A 16848-nucleotide genomic window follows, 5' to 3' on the forward strand; every position below is an offset into this window, starting at 1 on the left:
ATTGGGCAGCGCCACTCATCCTGTGAGTGGACACACCGCCATAGTGACAGTATTGGGCAGCACCACTCATCCTGTGAGTGGACACACCGCCATAGTGACAGTATTGGGCAGCGCCACTCATCCTGTGAGTGGACACACCGCCATAGTGACAGTATTGGGCAGCGCCACTCATCCTGTGAGTGGACACACCGCCATAGTGACAGTATTGGGCAGCGCCACTCATCCTGTGAGTGGAGACACCGCCATAGTGACAGTATTGGGCAGCGCCACTCATCCTGTGAGTGGACACACCGCCATAGTGACAGTATTGGGCAGCGCCACTCATCCTGTGAGTGGACACACCGCCATAGTGACAGTATTGGGCAGCGCCACTCATCCTGTGAGTGGACACACCGCCATAGTGACAGTATTGGGCAGCGCCACTCATCCTGTGAGTGAACACACCGCCATAGCAGCATGTACAACACTCCCCAATAGGAAGAAAACCCGCTGGGTTGTTCATCCTGTCACTTGTACCCAGACACAGCTGGGACTTGCTTAACTGTCTCAAGTGAACAGCTCCTCAAACAAGAAGATTAACATCTGTCAACCCTTAAAAGCTTACGTTATCTTGCGGGTGCAAAATTGGGAAATCTTTTAAGAACAGTATCAATATTTGACAAATAGTGTTTTCCTAACTCAAACAATGTGGAGTTTATTATTCTACACATATTCCTAATGTCTCTCAGGTGTTCACATTCACGTAGATAGTGGTCAAGGCGGTGTCCATCACTCTCACCACAGATTCTGCAACTTCGCTGATCAACTGTTGTTTCCATTCCAAATCTCCATGGATAGTTGTATCCAAGACGGATTCTTGCTATTACTGATTCTCTCCTGCATCCACCTCCTCTTCGTCCATAATAATTGGGATTGGCAGCTGCAACCATGTTGTACCATCGTACAGATTCACTGGTTTGTGCTTCTATCCTCCTTTCCTCAGTTACCTTGTCACGGTGATGTTGCCTGACAATACCTCTAATTTGTAGTAGAGTCTTGGGTATGAAGTATTCAATATGGTCTCCTTCAGCGCCTTCAGCAGCCAGCACATCTGCTCGTTCATTCCCACATATTCCAACATGGGAGGGGATCCACAGAAATTTGACGACTCTTAGACTGAAATTATAAAATAAACGAAAAAGCGTTAATTGTTCAAGTTCCTTCCTTCCCAAGTGAATATTTCGAATTATAGAAATGATTCGTGCTAGAGTTGTTGATTTGACTCTCTCGGTCAGAGTCAATAACAAACTGGAGTGTAGTTTCTGAGAAAACAAATAGATCAAGAAAGTATAAACACACTGTATGTTGATGAGTCTCATTAGATAATGCAGGGGCCTGACGGCTGAGTGAACAGCGCTCGGGATTCGTGGTGCTGAAGTTCCGGGTTCGATCCCCGGCGGAGGGGTAAACAAATGGGCAGAGTTTCTTTCACCCTGTTTTCTTTAACCTCTGTTCACCTAGCAGTGAATAGGTACCTGTGAGTTAAACAGCTGTTTCGAGCTGCTCATTGGGGATGTGTTAACAAAAACGAGGCCAGGTCGAGGACAGGGCCGCGGGGACGCTAAGCCCCGAAATCATCTCAAGATAAGATAACAGTACTATGTGTACCTATTGACTCAAGGAGAAGAACGCTCCCGGCAGTTCACGAAGGCACTCCAGTCTAAGGCAAATATCAGGGCAAGAAAACCTTCAGGAATATCTGGGTCCCTCTCCCAAAAAAATGGCTGAAAATATTTAGAAATTTTACCGCGTTTGATGGAAATGAAGAAGACATTAAGTTCCTGGGCATTTTGCGCAGTTGATAGGAATTTGTTGGAGCTGCTAGGCATGCCTTCGTCCCAGCATACACCTCGCATTTAGGAACATACACCTCGCATTTAAGAACATACACCTCGCATTTAAGAACATACACCTCGCATTTATGAACATACACCTCGCATTTAAGAACATACACCTTGCATTTAAGAACATACACCTCGCATTTAAGAACATACACCTCGCATTTATGAACATACACCTCGCATTTAAGAACATACACCTTGCATTTAGGAACATACACCTCGCATTTATGAACATACACCTCGCATTTAAGAACATACACCTCGCATTTAAGAACATACACCTCGCATTTATGAACATACACCTCGCATTTAAGAACATACACCTCGCATTTATGAACATACACCTCGCATTTAAGAACATACACCTCGCATTTATGAACATACACCTCGCATTTAAGAACATACACCTCGCATTTATGAACATACACCTCGCATTTAAGAACATACACCTTGCATTTAGGAACATACACCTTGCATTTAAGAACATACACCTTGCATTTAGGAACATACACCTTGCATTTAAGAACATACATCTTGCATTTAGGAACATACACCTTGCATTTAAGAACATACATCTTGCATTTAAGAACATACATCTTGCATTTAAGAACATACACCTTGCATTTAAGAACATACACCTCGCATTTAAGAACATACACCATGCATTTATGAACATACACCTTGCATTTAAGAACATACACCTCGCATTTATGAACATACACCTTGCATTTAAGAACATACACCTTGCATTTATGAACATAAACCTTGCATATGCTTTAGTTAAGGGGACGGGTTGAGGGGACGGGTTGAGGGGACGGGTTGAGGGGACGGGTTGTGGGGACGGGTTGAGGGGACGGGTTGAGGGGACGGGTTGAGGGGACGGGTTGAGAGGACGGGTTGAGGGGACGGGTTGAGAGGACGGGTTGAGGGGACGGGTTGAGAGGACGGGTTGAGGGGACGGGTTGAGGGGACGGGTTGAGGGGACGGGTTGAGGGGACGGGTTGAGGGGACGGATTGTGGGGACGGGTTGAGGGGACGGGTTGAGGGGACGGGTTGAGAGGACGGGTTGAGGGGACGGGTTGAGAGGACGGGTTGAGGGGACGGGTTGAGAGGACGGGTGGAGAGTTGATGATATATTAATGGTAGACCTTTACCATGATGCCTGTATCTAAGGCCACCTGATCGATTCTCTCTGGCTTGTACCGTGACCTTCCCGGGCACCTGTTTTGACACCTGTCCTACCATCAACACCTGTCTTACCATCAACACCTGTCCTACCATCAACACCTGTCTTACCATCAACACCTGCCCTACCATCAACACCTGCCCTACCATCAACACCTGCCCTACCATCAACACCTGCCCTACCATCAACACCTGCCCTACCATCAACACCTGCCCTACCATCATCACCTGTCTTACCATGAACACCTGTTTCTCTCCTGTTTGATCCATGTCATCAAAATTGATCTGTTCTTTTCAGTGGTAAAACACTCGCTTTGGCCTGGGTTCGTATCCTGGCCGGGGAGGATTGACTGGGCGCCAACCCTTAACTGTAGCCTCTGTTCACCCAGCAGTAAAATGGGTACCTGGTTGTTAAACGATTTGGCGGGTCATATTCCAGGGAACATAGCATTAAGGCCGTGCCTGGAACGCTATGATTGCTGGTGGCTGAACAGGAATGTTACAACTCTTGTAGAGGACAATTGTTAGTGATACAGATCTGTAGTGGAATTTGTTATGTATTTATATTATATACAAGAGTTGTCACATTCTTGTACAGCCACCAGCACGTGTGGCGTTACGGGCAGGTCCTTAATTTTAATTTTCACACAAACCACCCTAGGAAGCAGCCCGTAGCAGCTGTCTAACTCCCTGGTAGCTATTTACTGCTAGGTGAACAGGGGCATTAGGGTGAAAGAAACTCTGGCCATTTGTTTCCGCTTTCCCCCAGGGATCGAACCCGGAACCTTAGGATACGAACACCTAGCGCGTTCCACTCAGCCGTCATGCCCCAAATAGTTTCTGTCTCCCCCTTTCTTGTAGATGGATACCAGACTATCCATTTTACTGCAGTCCGGAAGTTGCCCCGTTTGTTGAGAGGAATTAAAGATTATGCCAAGTGGGATGCACAATACTTCAGCTGCTTCTGTTAGCACACTTGGTGCTATTTTCTCACATCCAGCTCCTTCTTTACTCTGTGACGATAATCTCTTTCAAGAGAGATTGAGCCTGCTCTTTCCTACAAAGTACGTAAAAACAATGGATAATATAGAAGATACGTCCACCAAAAATCTCCAAAACGTTTTGCCCAGAGAGCAAAACGTATCCAGCACACCGGCACACCTGCTAGCTACCGCCACCGTAAACCAGCTAACTACTTGTCCTTTGCCTGCCTGTCGCTGATTGGCTGGTGTCCCGTCGCACCTGCCCTCCGCCCTCCGCCATAAGTTGATGTCTGGGCTGCAGTGGCCCAGTATTGTCAGAATATCTCGGTGCTCTTTGCAGTTGACATCTCTCGCTGGTAGACTAAGTCTTGGCTTTCGTGTACTAAGGGAGGTGGCAGCTCGAAGCCAATATTCCAGCTCCATTCATATTTATTTTGCTATCACTGTAACTCACTTGTCTTAACGTAACATTTCATTTGCCAGTGATTATTCATATTATTTTGTTTGTTGACTTGTCTTTTATATTTTATGTGCTAACTTTATTCATGTCTTGTTTTTCTAAAGTAATTAAAATTTCATTGTTAATTTACTTGTGTTTTGTGTGTCTTCCCATTACCTTACCACAGACGAAAGTTCCAGCTTTTCTCTTTTTTTTTTCTCTAATGTGACGAGGCCCTGCCCCTAGCTTTTGAAACAGCCGAACACCAACGCTTTACCGTCACAATTCCCTCTGGTGTCACTGTTACTTCTGTGAGGCTTTCCTCTGGAATATCCCGCTCAGTTTGGGCTCTTACTTCATATGATCAATTCCATAGTATGACTGCCGAGTTCCTTGTCCGAAACTCGGGAAGGAATCACACTGCGGTTGTTCTAGCGGTAACTCGGGAAGGAATCACACTGCGGTTGTTTTAGCGGTAACTCTGGAAGGAATCACACTGCGGTTGTTTTAGCGGTAACTCGGGAAGGAATCACACTGCGGTTGTTCTAGCGGTAACTCGGGAAGGAATCACACTGCGGTTGTTTTAGCGGTAACTCGGGAAGGAATCACACTGCGGTTGTTCTAGCGGTAACTCACGTTCCAGCTTGAATACTTCCTGCAAGGTTTTGTAAAGTTCCTCACATAGCCTGTTATTATTTTCTGTGTGTCCTCCCTCACGTTCGTCAAGTGTAATAACCTGGTCATTCACAGTCATCTTCCACCTTTCTTTTGGCTGGGATTTTTGGCTAGGACGTCTGGCTGGTACTTTTGAATGGGACTTTTGGTTGGGACTTTGCCTTGTATGTAATGTTACTCTCGTAATGCTTCTATATCACTCTCGTAATGTCTGTGTACTCATTTCTGGCCTCTATGTATGTGTTGGAATTTCCTTCTGTTCTGTGTTGTCTATGCTTCTTCCACGCTCACTTGCTTCATGCCTTTGCCTCCAGACACAGTTATTTTAACCATGGGGAGTAAGACTCGTATTGCTTCCCTGAACCCTTTGTGGTGGTGTAAACCTTCCTTCAGCGTCTCTGAGTGTGTCTGTTACATAATCCATCATTTTCTGTGGTGATTTTCCTATAAGTTCTCTTCCCCGTGATAACCGGCCCAGACGTTCTCTGACCTTCTGGTATTCTCCTCTTCTGTGTGCCAGCCTTACATTCTTCCCCTTCTTACATCTGTTTCTGGTCTTCATTATCACCATATTCCAATATTCCAAGATTAACACACAGTGGTCACTGGCTCATAATGGAAGGTCATGTTCAATGTTTTCAACGTCCATCTCATTGTGCAACCCGTTCTCGCAAATTCGTAAAGTCAATATTGACTTATTAACTACGTGCATAGGTGATATACTAAACATAATAGATACCCCTAAAAAGATTCATAGAAAACACCTACCTTACCTAACCTTGTTAGTATCTTAAGATAAGCATCTTATTGCTTCTTAATTACAATTATTACTTAACCTATACCTATTATAGGTTAGGTAATAATTGTAATTACGAAGCAATAAGATGCTTATCTTAAGATACTAACAAGGTTAGGTAAGGTTGGTGTTTTCTATGAATCTTTTTAAGGGTATCTATTATGTTAAGTATGTCACCTATGCACATATTTAATAAGTCAATATTGACTTATTAAATTTGCGAGAACGGGTTGCATTGTGTGTGAAGACCAGGTGTGTCCCAGCTGGTGGGTCACCACCCTTCTCCTTGTTCCCTCCTTGACATGTTGCGTCAGGAAGTTCCTCTCTATTGCTTCTACAACCTTTGCTCTCCATGTTTCATCTCCTCATCTTGGGTCCATTGTTTCCCAGATGATTTGGCCATGATTGAAGTCTCCCATCACCAGGAGCTGTGCTCTCAGTCTATGGGCTGTGTCTATCACCCCTTGGTGCATAATCAACCTTTCTCTTCTCTTAATATAATATTCTTGTCTCAGACTTGTGTGGTTCTCTGGTGAATGGGGCGTTGTAGATTACAGCTTTGAGAAGAGCAAGATTCTCATTACCTTTCTTGGTGACGGATGTGTATGATACTTTAGTGGGGTACAGATAAAAGGGAATATCGGAGACAGGTAGATTGCACTGAAAAAGTATGTTGAGTTTAATGAGATTTTAGGCATTTTTGCTCTGCCATTTATCATAACAGCAGTGAGAGATACAGTTATGGCACGCCAGTGTTCACTGTGTATGGAGTCAGCCTCCACCACATCATTGCCTAATGGATTTCATTTGTTAATTACTCTGACATCGAAAAAAATTATTTATAATGTCTCTGTGGTTCATTTAGATACTAAGTTTCCACCTGTGTCCCCTTGTTCGTGTTCCAACCATGTTAAATAGCTTGTCTTTGTCCACCCTGCCAATTCCCCTGAGAATTTTGTAGGTGGTAATCATATCTTTCCTTACTCTTTACTCTTCCAGAGACATGAGGTTTAGCTCCCGTAGCCCTTCCTCGTAGCTCATACCTCTCAGTTCTGGGACGAGCCTAGTGGCATACCTATGAATCTTATCTAACTTTGCCTTGTGTGTAACTAGATATGGACTCCAGGCTGGAGTTGCATACTCCAGGATTGGTCTGACATAAGTGGTATACAGGGTCCTGAATTATTCCTTACACAAGTTTCTAAAGGCAGTTCTTATGTTGGCCAGTCTAGCATATGCCGCTGATGATATCCTTTTGATGTGGGCCTCTGGGGACAGGTTCGGTGTGATATCAACCCCCAGATCTTTCTCTCTATTTGACTCTTGCAGGATATCACCTCCCAGATGGTACCTTGTGTTCAGCCTTCTGCTCCCTTCGCCTAATTTCATTATTTTACACTTCCCTGAGTTGAAATTTAGTAGCCATTTTCTAGATCATTCCTCCAGTTTGTCCAGTAGTCTCTGTCTATCTTCATCTGTCTTGATTCTTCTCATAATTTTTGCATCATCAACAAACATCGAGAGGAATGAGTCTATACCCTCTGGAAGATCGTTTACATATATTAGAAACAGGATGGGTCCAAGTACAGAGCCCTGTGGGACTCCGCTGGTGACATCTCGCCACTCTGATGTCTCTCCACTCATAGTTACTCCCTGCTTCCTGTTGCTTATATACTCCCTTATCCACTGGAGCACCTTACCTTTTACTCCTGTCTGTTACTTCAACTTTTGTAACAGCCTTTTATGTGGTACTGTGTCAAAGGCATTATGGGAGTCCAAATAAATGCAGTCTGCCCGCCCTTCTCTTTGTTGACTAATTTTTATCGCCTGGTGTTACGATATCAACACTGTTGCTGGAGCGAGTTGTGATATCAACGCCATCTATGGACTTCAACTCCAAGGCATTCTGTCGGACGAAAACAACGCCATCTGTTGGCGGAGGTGTGGCGTCTGTGGAAGACTTCTGTTTGGTCCCTCAGTTAGCAGGTGAGGTCGATGACGATGACCTCTGGTGGGTGGTGATACGCTGTCATCGCCATCCAGATTGTGCAACCCATTACATTTCACAGTTCCCCCGCTGAAAGGCTGCCAGCCTATGTTCTCATTGTATACTTTCTGTCTGACTAATGACTGTTATGTCCACACAGGTGACGTGGAGAGTCTATTATGTTGTGGAGATCAGTTCACCTTGGACAGTCCAGGAGTCATGACTTGTTTCCTGCGAGGACAAGTGGCTGTCGTTGGTAGTAATGTGTGTGTGTGTGTGTGCGTGCGTGCGTGCGTGTGTGTGTGTGTGTGTGTGTGTGTGTGTGTGTGTGCGTGTGCGTGTGCGTGTGCGTGTGCGTGTGCGTGTGTGTGTTACGCAGCATACAATTGTCCGTGTAAATACGGTCGGAGTTAAGTGTGTTTGAGTGTGTTTACAAGTGTGTTTGGCCCCATGGAGAGTCACGGTTGTCTACTCACTGTTGGTACGGGGTTGACCACTCCTTCCTGAAGCTGCCACCCCCGCCCCAGCTCCACTACCACCACCCTCAGCTCCACTACCACCACCCCCAGCTCCACTACCACCACCCCCAGCTCCACTACCACCACCCCCAGCTCCACTACCACCACCCCCAGCTCTACTACCATTACCCCAGCTCCACTACCACCACCCCCAGCTCTACTACCACCACCCCAGCTCCACTACCACCACCCCCAGCTCTACTACCACCACCCCAGCTCCACTACCACCACCCCCAGCTCCACTACCACCACCCCCAGCTCTACTACCACCACCCCAGCTCCACTACCACCACCCCCAGCTCTACTACCACCACCCCAGCTCCACTACCACCACCCCCAGCTCCACTACCACCACCCCCAGCTCCACTACCACCACCCCCAGCTCCACTACCACCACCCCCAGCTCTGCTACCACCACCCCCAGCTCCACTACCACCACCCCCAGCTCCACTACCACCACCCCAGCTCCACTACCACCACCCCCAGCTCCACTACCACCACCCCCAGCTCCACTACCACCACCCCCAGCTCCACTACCACCACCCCCAGCTCCACTACCACCACCCCCAGCTCCACTACCACCACCCCCAGCTCCACTACCACCACCCCCAGCTCCACTACCACCCCCCCCAGCTCCACTACCACCACCCCCAGCTCCACTACCACCACCCCCAGCTCCACTACCACCACCCCAGCTCTACTACCACCACCCCCAGCTCCACTACCACCACCCCCAGCTCCACTACCACCACCCCCAGCTCCACTGCCACCACCCCCAGCTCCACTGCCACCACCCCCAGCTCTACTACCACCCCCCAGCTCTACTACCACCGCCCCCAGCTCTAGTACCACCCCCCCAGCTCTACTACCACCACCCCAGCTCCACTACCACCACCCCCAGCTCTGCTACCACCACCCCAGCTCCACTACCACCACCCCCAGCTCTGCTACCACCACCCCAGCTCCACTACCACCACCCCCAGCTCTGCTACCACCACCCCAGCTCCACTACCACCACCCCCATCTCCACTACTACCACCCCCAGCTCCACTACCACCACCCCCAGCTCTGCTACCACCACCCCAGCTCCACTATTACCACCCCAAGCTCTGCTACCACCACCCCAGCTCCACTACCACCACCCCCAGCTCCACTACTACCACCCCCAGCTCCACTACCACCACCCCCAGCTCTGCTACCACCACCCCAGCTCCACTATTACCACCCCAAGCTCTGCTACCACCACCCCAGCTCCACTACCACCCCCCCCAGCTCTACTACCACCACCCCAGCTCCACTACCACCACCCCCAGCTCCACTACCACCACCCCCAGCTCTACTACCACCACCCCAGCTCCACTACCACCACCCCTAGCTCCACTACCACCACCCCCAGCTCCACTACCACCACCCCCAGCTCTGCTACCACCACCCCAGCTCTGCTACCACCACCCCACCTCCACTACCACCACCCCCAGCTCCACTACCACCACCCCAGCTCTACTACCACCACCCCAGCTCCACTACCACCACCCCTAGCTCCACTACCACCACCCCCAGCTCCACTACCACCACCCCCAGCTCTACTGCCACCACCCCCACCACCTCTGCTACCACTGTCACCACCACCAGTGGTGACAGTGGTAGTCTACTACCACCTCTACAACGAAAGCATTCACTAAGGAATGCTTTACTTATGTCGGCAGTATTTACATAGGCATACATGTCCCTAAACGAAGCTTTAACAACACATCATGCAGCCTCTTGTTAGGCTTGGCTCGGTCTGCAGGCAGTCATTTAGTGAAATGTTCTGTGGATTAGTTTTTGCACTGCAGTTAAACACGATTTTCAGTGACGCTGTTGTAGAGGAGTTTAATGCCGCATGATGCAGTAAATGGTGTCCTTCCTTAGAGTTCCTCTACTTAACCACTCCTATAAAATTATTTTCAAGTTGCAGGTGTTTAATATAATGGTAGTGATGGAAATGTCGTATTCAGGGGAAAATTAGGATTAAGGACTTGCCCTAGCTATGGGTGCTAGTGGCTGTACATGAATGTAACAACTTTTGTATATATAAATAAATAAATAGATAAAAAACTAAATTGCTACTGTAGTCTAACCCAGAATTAATCCTCTTTGTAGACCAGTGAGTCCTGATAATTGTGATAGGCTGTTGTATTATCTGGGTTATTTTGTTCCAGTACGGTACCAAGAGTGTCGAAGTCCCCGGGTTTATGGTCAGGTCCCACTTCCCTTCCTCTCCTCTTGGAGTAGTTTCCATGGAAGACTGTTCCATGTCCTGCCTTGCAACTATGACAGTCTCAGCTTGTACATCCTCTGTAGGGTCTGATTAGTAAGTTACAAGCCCAGTCAGTAACTTACCACCCCTGCACAGTTCACAACTTTCATCCCTTGTAACTCAAGTTTCCTTGAGGTGAATACATTTATCATAGCAGTCTGATCTTATCAACACTCCTATGTCTTTGATGGTCAGAGTTGATTTGGGTGGTGTCTCCGTTTTGCCCCCCTTTAGTCTTCCTTATATAGTCTCCGTGGTGTAGTGGTAAGACACTCGCCTGGCGTTCCGCGAGCGCTATGTCATGGGTTCGTATCCTGGCCGGGGAGGATTTACTGGGCGCAATTCCTTAACTGTAGCCTCTGTTTAACGAAACAGTAAAATGTGTACTTGGATGAAAAAACGATTCTTCGCGGCAGGGGATCGTATTCCAGGGACCATAGGATTAAGGACTTGCCCGAAACGCTACGCGTACTCGGCGCCACTGCTCGCCCTGGGGCCCCTCCATTCTATCAAAGGCTGGCCTTCAGCAGCACCCGTGACGAGTGGGGAAATCCAGCCTTACCTCTATTACTCTCAGTTGGATTTGCCCGCCGTGACACTGGGAAGATATACAGGTAAAATCCTCACCTCTTCGTCCAAGGTCGCCAGCTGGGTGTTCATATTCGTGTCCCAGCAACACTACTCGGTGGTTTTACTCGTTAGCGCAGCCCAAGGATGCAATCTCGGATGCAATGCACTGCAACATAAATGGTTTACTCAAATAGCCCTAGAGATGGGAGGTTCACTCAAACACAATGTTAAAATCAATAAGTTTACTGAAGGAAACTACACTGGATCGGCATAGTGGTTAATATATGTAGAACTGTCAGCCGGCGGCAACACTGTCAGCTGGACGATTCAAGAGCTCGGTCCTGACTTTCTTGAACCCAGCTACTTCCTCCAGCTGCCCAAAATTCACTGCACCCACATATATATTTATACATCAACTCATGCCTACATGAGTAACCTGGCTCCTAGCCTAACTCTCTACCACATTGGTAGTAATAATAAAGACAATGTTCACGATATGAAAGATATCCTAGCTCACCTAGATCAACGGGTAATGGGGTGGGAAATTTATCTACCTTAATTCTTTCTGCTATGAAGCCGACCTATCCTCTGGCAAGGGTTGCTGAGGTCCCCGGTCCTGGCGTTTGGTCCTCCGTTGATCAGAGTCCTGTACACACAAGGTCCTCAGTCAACTTGTAGAAGCAGGTCCTCTCCATTCTCACCTCTGCAGGCAGGTCTTCCTCCTCTTCCTCTCGAGGTACTGGAGACACGTCCCTGAGCACGTCGCCTTCTTCCTCCCACACTGGCACTGTAGACAACTTACAATCTGGTTTAGTGTCCCCTCCTCGGTCTGCCAGTGGACTTGACCCCAGGCACAGCAGTTCGCCTGACGCGTTTGAACGTGACGCGCTAGGCGTCCCAGACGTCCCAGCCCAATGTTCGTCTCTGCCACAGACTCAGTAAAAGAGCTCTTGGCGCTCTAACACCAGTCAAGCCTTGCTCCCATGTCCTCTACAGGAGTCAGATGACCTCCCACGATGTCTGCAGAATCAATGCAGCTGCTTGGGTCCACTGGTTGGGGCTTCCTAGTCTCTAAATTGGGAGCTCACTCAAGCATGGCCACTCTCCATGACGGGCTGTGACGTACTGAGCCCGCAGGGACACCCCCCCCCCCGGACTGAGCCTGCAGGGAGCCCTCCACCTCGTGACGTCACACCACCTTAAGGGCTCCTCCCCATTGGTCCATGATGTCACGTGACCCTACCTGGCCAATCAACAGCCGGCAGGCGTCACGCTCCTTTGGCGGGAAGCGGAGTGCCTCGGTGCCATTTTGTAGCTCAAAAGAGCATAAGCCATTTGTATAACCAAACTAAAACGACAAATTCATTGCCAACACAATAACGTTTCATACCCTCATATATATCAAAATGTTCCCTGATCAGAGAACGTTCAGGTTGCAGAGATGTGACTCTTGAAGCTGGGACGGGAGAGATATTGGGGTGGGACACCGTCACCGTGGTCAACTAATTTGACCCTTTGAGCCTTGAAGTGTTTGCTTGTGGCTCCAAGATCAGGTATATAAAGGTCTGATGGAATAATTCCATGACAGTAACGAACGTATGGTTTAGCTACATCGTAAGTGCGAGTTTTACTACTGGTTGAGAACCCGGGGATATTAAGGTTGAGCTGCACTGCCAGCTTTAATTATAGTTCAGTTGCTACCCTTCGGGTTACAAAAAAGTTTTTTTGAGGTCCCTTCATCGATAACAGCGCTTTGATCTGGAGCTTTTTTCTGCTATGGTGTACAGTCAACATGGTTGTGGGCAGAGTCGCGGTTGTGTTGGTGTGAGCTGACAAGGCTCGTACACTGCCTGCTAGTGTGCAGTACTTCACTGCTGCACAGGATTTTGATTTAGCTTTACGTGACTGAGGAACTTGTTACTCCTAGGCACATGGAGCAGTATGGTGATGCCTGTGTCAACACTTGTGACGCCTGTCTGTCTTAGTCCACGTACCCCCGTTAAGGGCATGACGGCTGAGTCGACAGCACTCGGGATTCGTAGTCCTAAGGTTCTGGGTTCGATCTCCGGCAGAGGTGGAATCAAATGGACAGAGTTTTTCATCCTGATGTCCTTGTTCACCTAACAGTAAATAGGCACCTGGGAGTTAGACATCTGCAACGGGTTATCTTGAGATGATTTCGGGGCTTTAGTGTCCCCGCGGCCCGGTCCTCGACCAGGCCTCCACCCCCAGGTAGCAGCCCGTGACAGCTGACTAACACCCGGGTACCTATTTTACTGCTAGGTAACAGGGGCATAGGGTGAAAGAAACTCTGCCCATTGTTTCTCGCTGGCGCCCGGGATCGAACCCGGGAGCACAGGATCACAAGTCCAGTGTGCTGTCCGCTCGGCCGACCGGCACCCGGCGACCGGGTTGCTTCCTGGGGATGTGTAACAAAAGGGAGGCCTGGTCGAGGACTGGGCCGCAGAGACGCTAAGCTCCGAAATCACTTCAAGATATCCTCAAGTTAACCCATCGTCTTCCTTGAAGGGAGCTCTAGTCACAAGTGTTACTGGTGAAATAGTAATTAGTCAGTAGCAACCTTTTCTCCTACAAAGAACGTCGCTTTTTGCTCATATGCGTTCCATAAGGTCAAAAATTATCTTATTAGAAAATGAAAATTTTAATTGTGATGAGTAGTGAACTGTGTATTGCTTTAAACTAGTAAGGTACCATATGTAATAATGAGAGTTAGTTTAATTTTATTTACTTAATAATTAGTAACTAGACTGCTCAGTATATTGATAAATAATGGGATTTAGTATATTGGCATATTAAGATTATGTAATTTATCAGTAACAACTAGGCAGTATAAATCAAGGTTATTAGTTTCTGAAAATTAAGGTCTTAGGTGGCGGGTAGCGTCGGCCCGCCCGCGCACATGGAGCCCCAACATGGCCGCTCCTGCGTCCTCCTCGCTCCGTGACCCGATTTGACAAACTCCTCCTGCCGCCAGATTTATTATTAGATTTACAACATTCTACCTATAATTATAAATAATAATAACAGTTTCTCCCTGACAGTTAAGATTCGATTTAATTCTTATGGACATCTTGATATATTTGATTTTAACCTCACCCAACCATCCCATTCTTCGGCGCCTTCCCTCTCAACCGAGAGTCTATTATGATTAGTGATTATTAGTGACACCAGAACTTTATTATTTGATAATACAAGCTGTCAACATTTGCACAAAGTATTTATTTAACCAACTAATGTTATTTCGGTCAAAATGTAATTTTAAACTTGTCTGAAAGTGAGGTTGACTGTTGATTTGACTATAATGGTAGGTGACGTAGTGAAGAAGGGGGCGTGGCCTCGGTGGCTCGATACACAGTTACCATTTATGTGTTAATCATTTAGACACAGACAATTTGCTTCTCATAAAGAGTTTATTTGCTGTAGTAATTAAATACAGTATTTAGTATTTGTTCCCACAGCGATAATTATTTCCCACACCATCACTGCCCCATCATCGTCACCCCGTTATTACCATCCAATCACTGCCTCTAATCTCTCCAATCCAATATCCTCCTCCACATCGCCACAGTACTATCACCCGCCACATCACCTGAGAGCTAGTCACACCTGAGAGCTAGACACACCTGCCTGATAACACACATGTGTCCCTGCAGGTGGAGGTGTGTCGCAGCGTCCACACCAGCGGGTGGTTGGGCGCCCTCTACGTCTACAAGGGCCTCCTGGTGGCTGTCGGCGTCTACATGGCTTGGGAGACCAGGTAACGCCTACTTTCTTTATATATATATATATATATATATATATATATATATATATATATATATATATATATATATATATATATATATATATATAATATATATATAATATGTATATATATGTATGTCTGTCACAATAAATGATTAGCCATGGTTACCATCATCTTTTGTCTGGTCGTGATGGTCGAGTGGTTAAGGGGTCCTGTACACCAGTGCTCCTGTACACCAGTTGCAGAGTGCTCCTGGCAGTATGGGTTAGAGTCACTTCTGGGGTGTGAGTTTTCAGTTGCATATATGCCTGGGGACCATTCAGGCTTGTTCGCATATATAATTATATATATATATATATATATATATATATATATATATATATATATATATATATATATATATATATATATATATATATAATATATATATATATATATATATATATATATATATATATATATATATATATATATATATATAAAATGTGTGTGTAAATCCCGAAAATTAACACTTGATGAAAAATATGACAATGTCAGACCACAGAGGAAGAATTGAAACAAGAATTTCCTTTTAAGTACTTTCGTATATTAATACATCTTCAGAAGGAATGAATAGAATAGTAGAATAACATTATTATAATAGAATAATAATGTTGCAGGAGCAAGTACTTGGGGAAGGCAATGACTGAAAGCTGTTATCACAAAAAAAAATAGGTTTATTTAATCAACTTAATACACAAGAATGTTGGGTTAGGTTAAGAAAGTTGTGACTTTAGCTCGGGTCAACAGGTGTAGCATCACTCACCAGGAAATGTTCCCCTCGGAGCTGGTTGGCAGAACAATTGGGCTGCCCTATTGGCACGCCGGGGAGTGCTTGATCGCTGGTGATTGGCTGTTACAGTAACTGCTTGTCACACTGGCAGTGACAAGGGGCATCGTACACTCGCGTACTATTCAACACAGGAATTACACGAAAGTAATCAATGATATAAGTTTATGCTCAGTATAATCTCTGGATTATACTGCGTCACACATGTACAAGTCATACTAATGATAGAGATTGTACGTCTCAAGGACAATAACACTCATAACCAATCAACAATCCCAAAGAAAATGATAGTGTTACCACCACTGGTCACTAAGACCACCGAATTATCAGTCAATAACTCTCCACCGACAGATAATCAGTAAGACTAACACATACAAGTCACTAAGATTCCAACGTTTCCCTGTATTAATAAACTCAGGCAGACCTACAGTTACTAGACCCCACGAGTGTCTGGGGGTTAAGATAACCCATAACCCCTGAGTGAGTGTCCTAGACCTTGCCACACTGGGCTAATGGTCTGACTAGTGCCGTGGTCCCCTTAGTCCGTCCTAGACCTCGCCTGTGTCGGCATGGACTAAGATAGACTGAACTCGACGCTTAATCTTGGGGTTTTCTTCCTATTGGGGAGTGTTTTACATGCTGCTGGCGGTGTGTCCACTCACAGGATGAGTGACGCTGCCCAATACTGTCACTATGGCGGTGTGTCCACTCACAGGATGAGTGGCGCTGCCCAATACTGTCACTATGGCGGTGTGTCCACTCACAGGATGAGTGGCGCTGCCCAATACTGTCACTATGGCGGTGTGTCCACTCACAGGATGAGTGGCGCTGCCCAATACTGTCACTATGGCGGTGTGTTCACTCACAGGATGAGTGGTGCTGCCCAATACTGTCACTATGGCGGTGTGTCCACTCACAGGA

The 16848-nt window shown here is 46.8% G+C and overlaps 1 protein-coding gene across 1 annotated transcript in view; it reads left to right on the forward strand.

The window, feature by feature from the left end:
* The window catches only part of LOC123772757 (uncharacterized), a gene marked incomplete in the record, with an annotated part of 455577 nt that overhangs the window by 319899 nt on the left and 118830 nt on the right, over positions 1-16848 (forward strand). The window contains 1 exon segment of the mRNA XM_069303388.1: positions 15007-15110. Coding sequence (XP_069159489.1) covers positions 15007-15110 — 104 coding nt within the window.

The sequence above is a fragment of the Procambarus clarkii genome, chromosome 50 (genome assembly GCF_040958095.1).
Source record: "Procambarus clarkii isolate CNS0578487 chromosome 50, FALCON_Pclarkii_2.0, whole genome shotgun sequence".
NCBI lineage: Eukaryota > Metazoa > Arthropoda > Malacostraca > Decapoda > Cambaridae > Procambarus > Procambarus clarkii.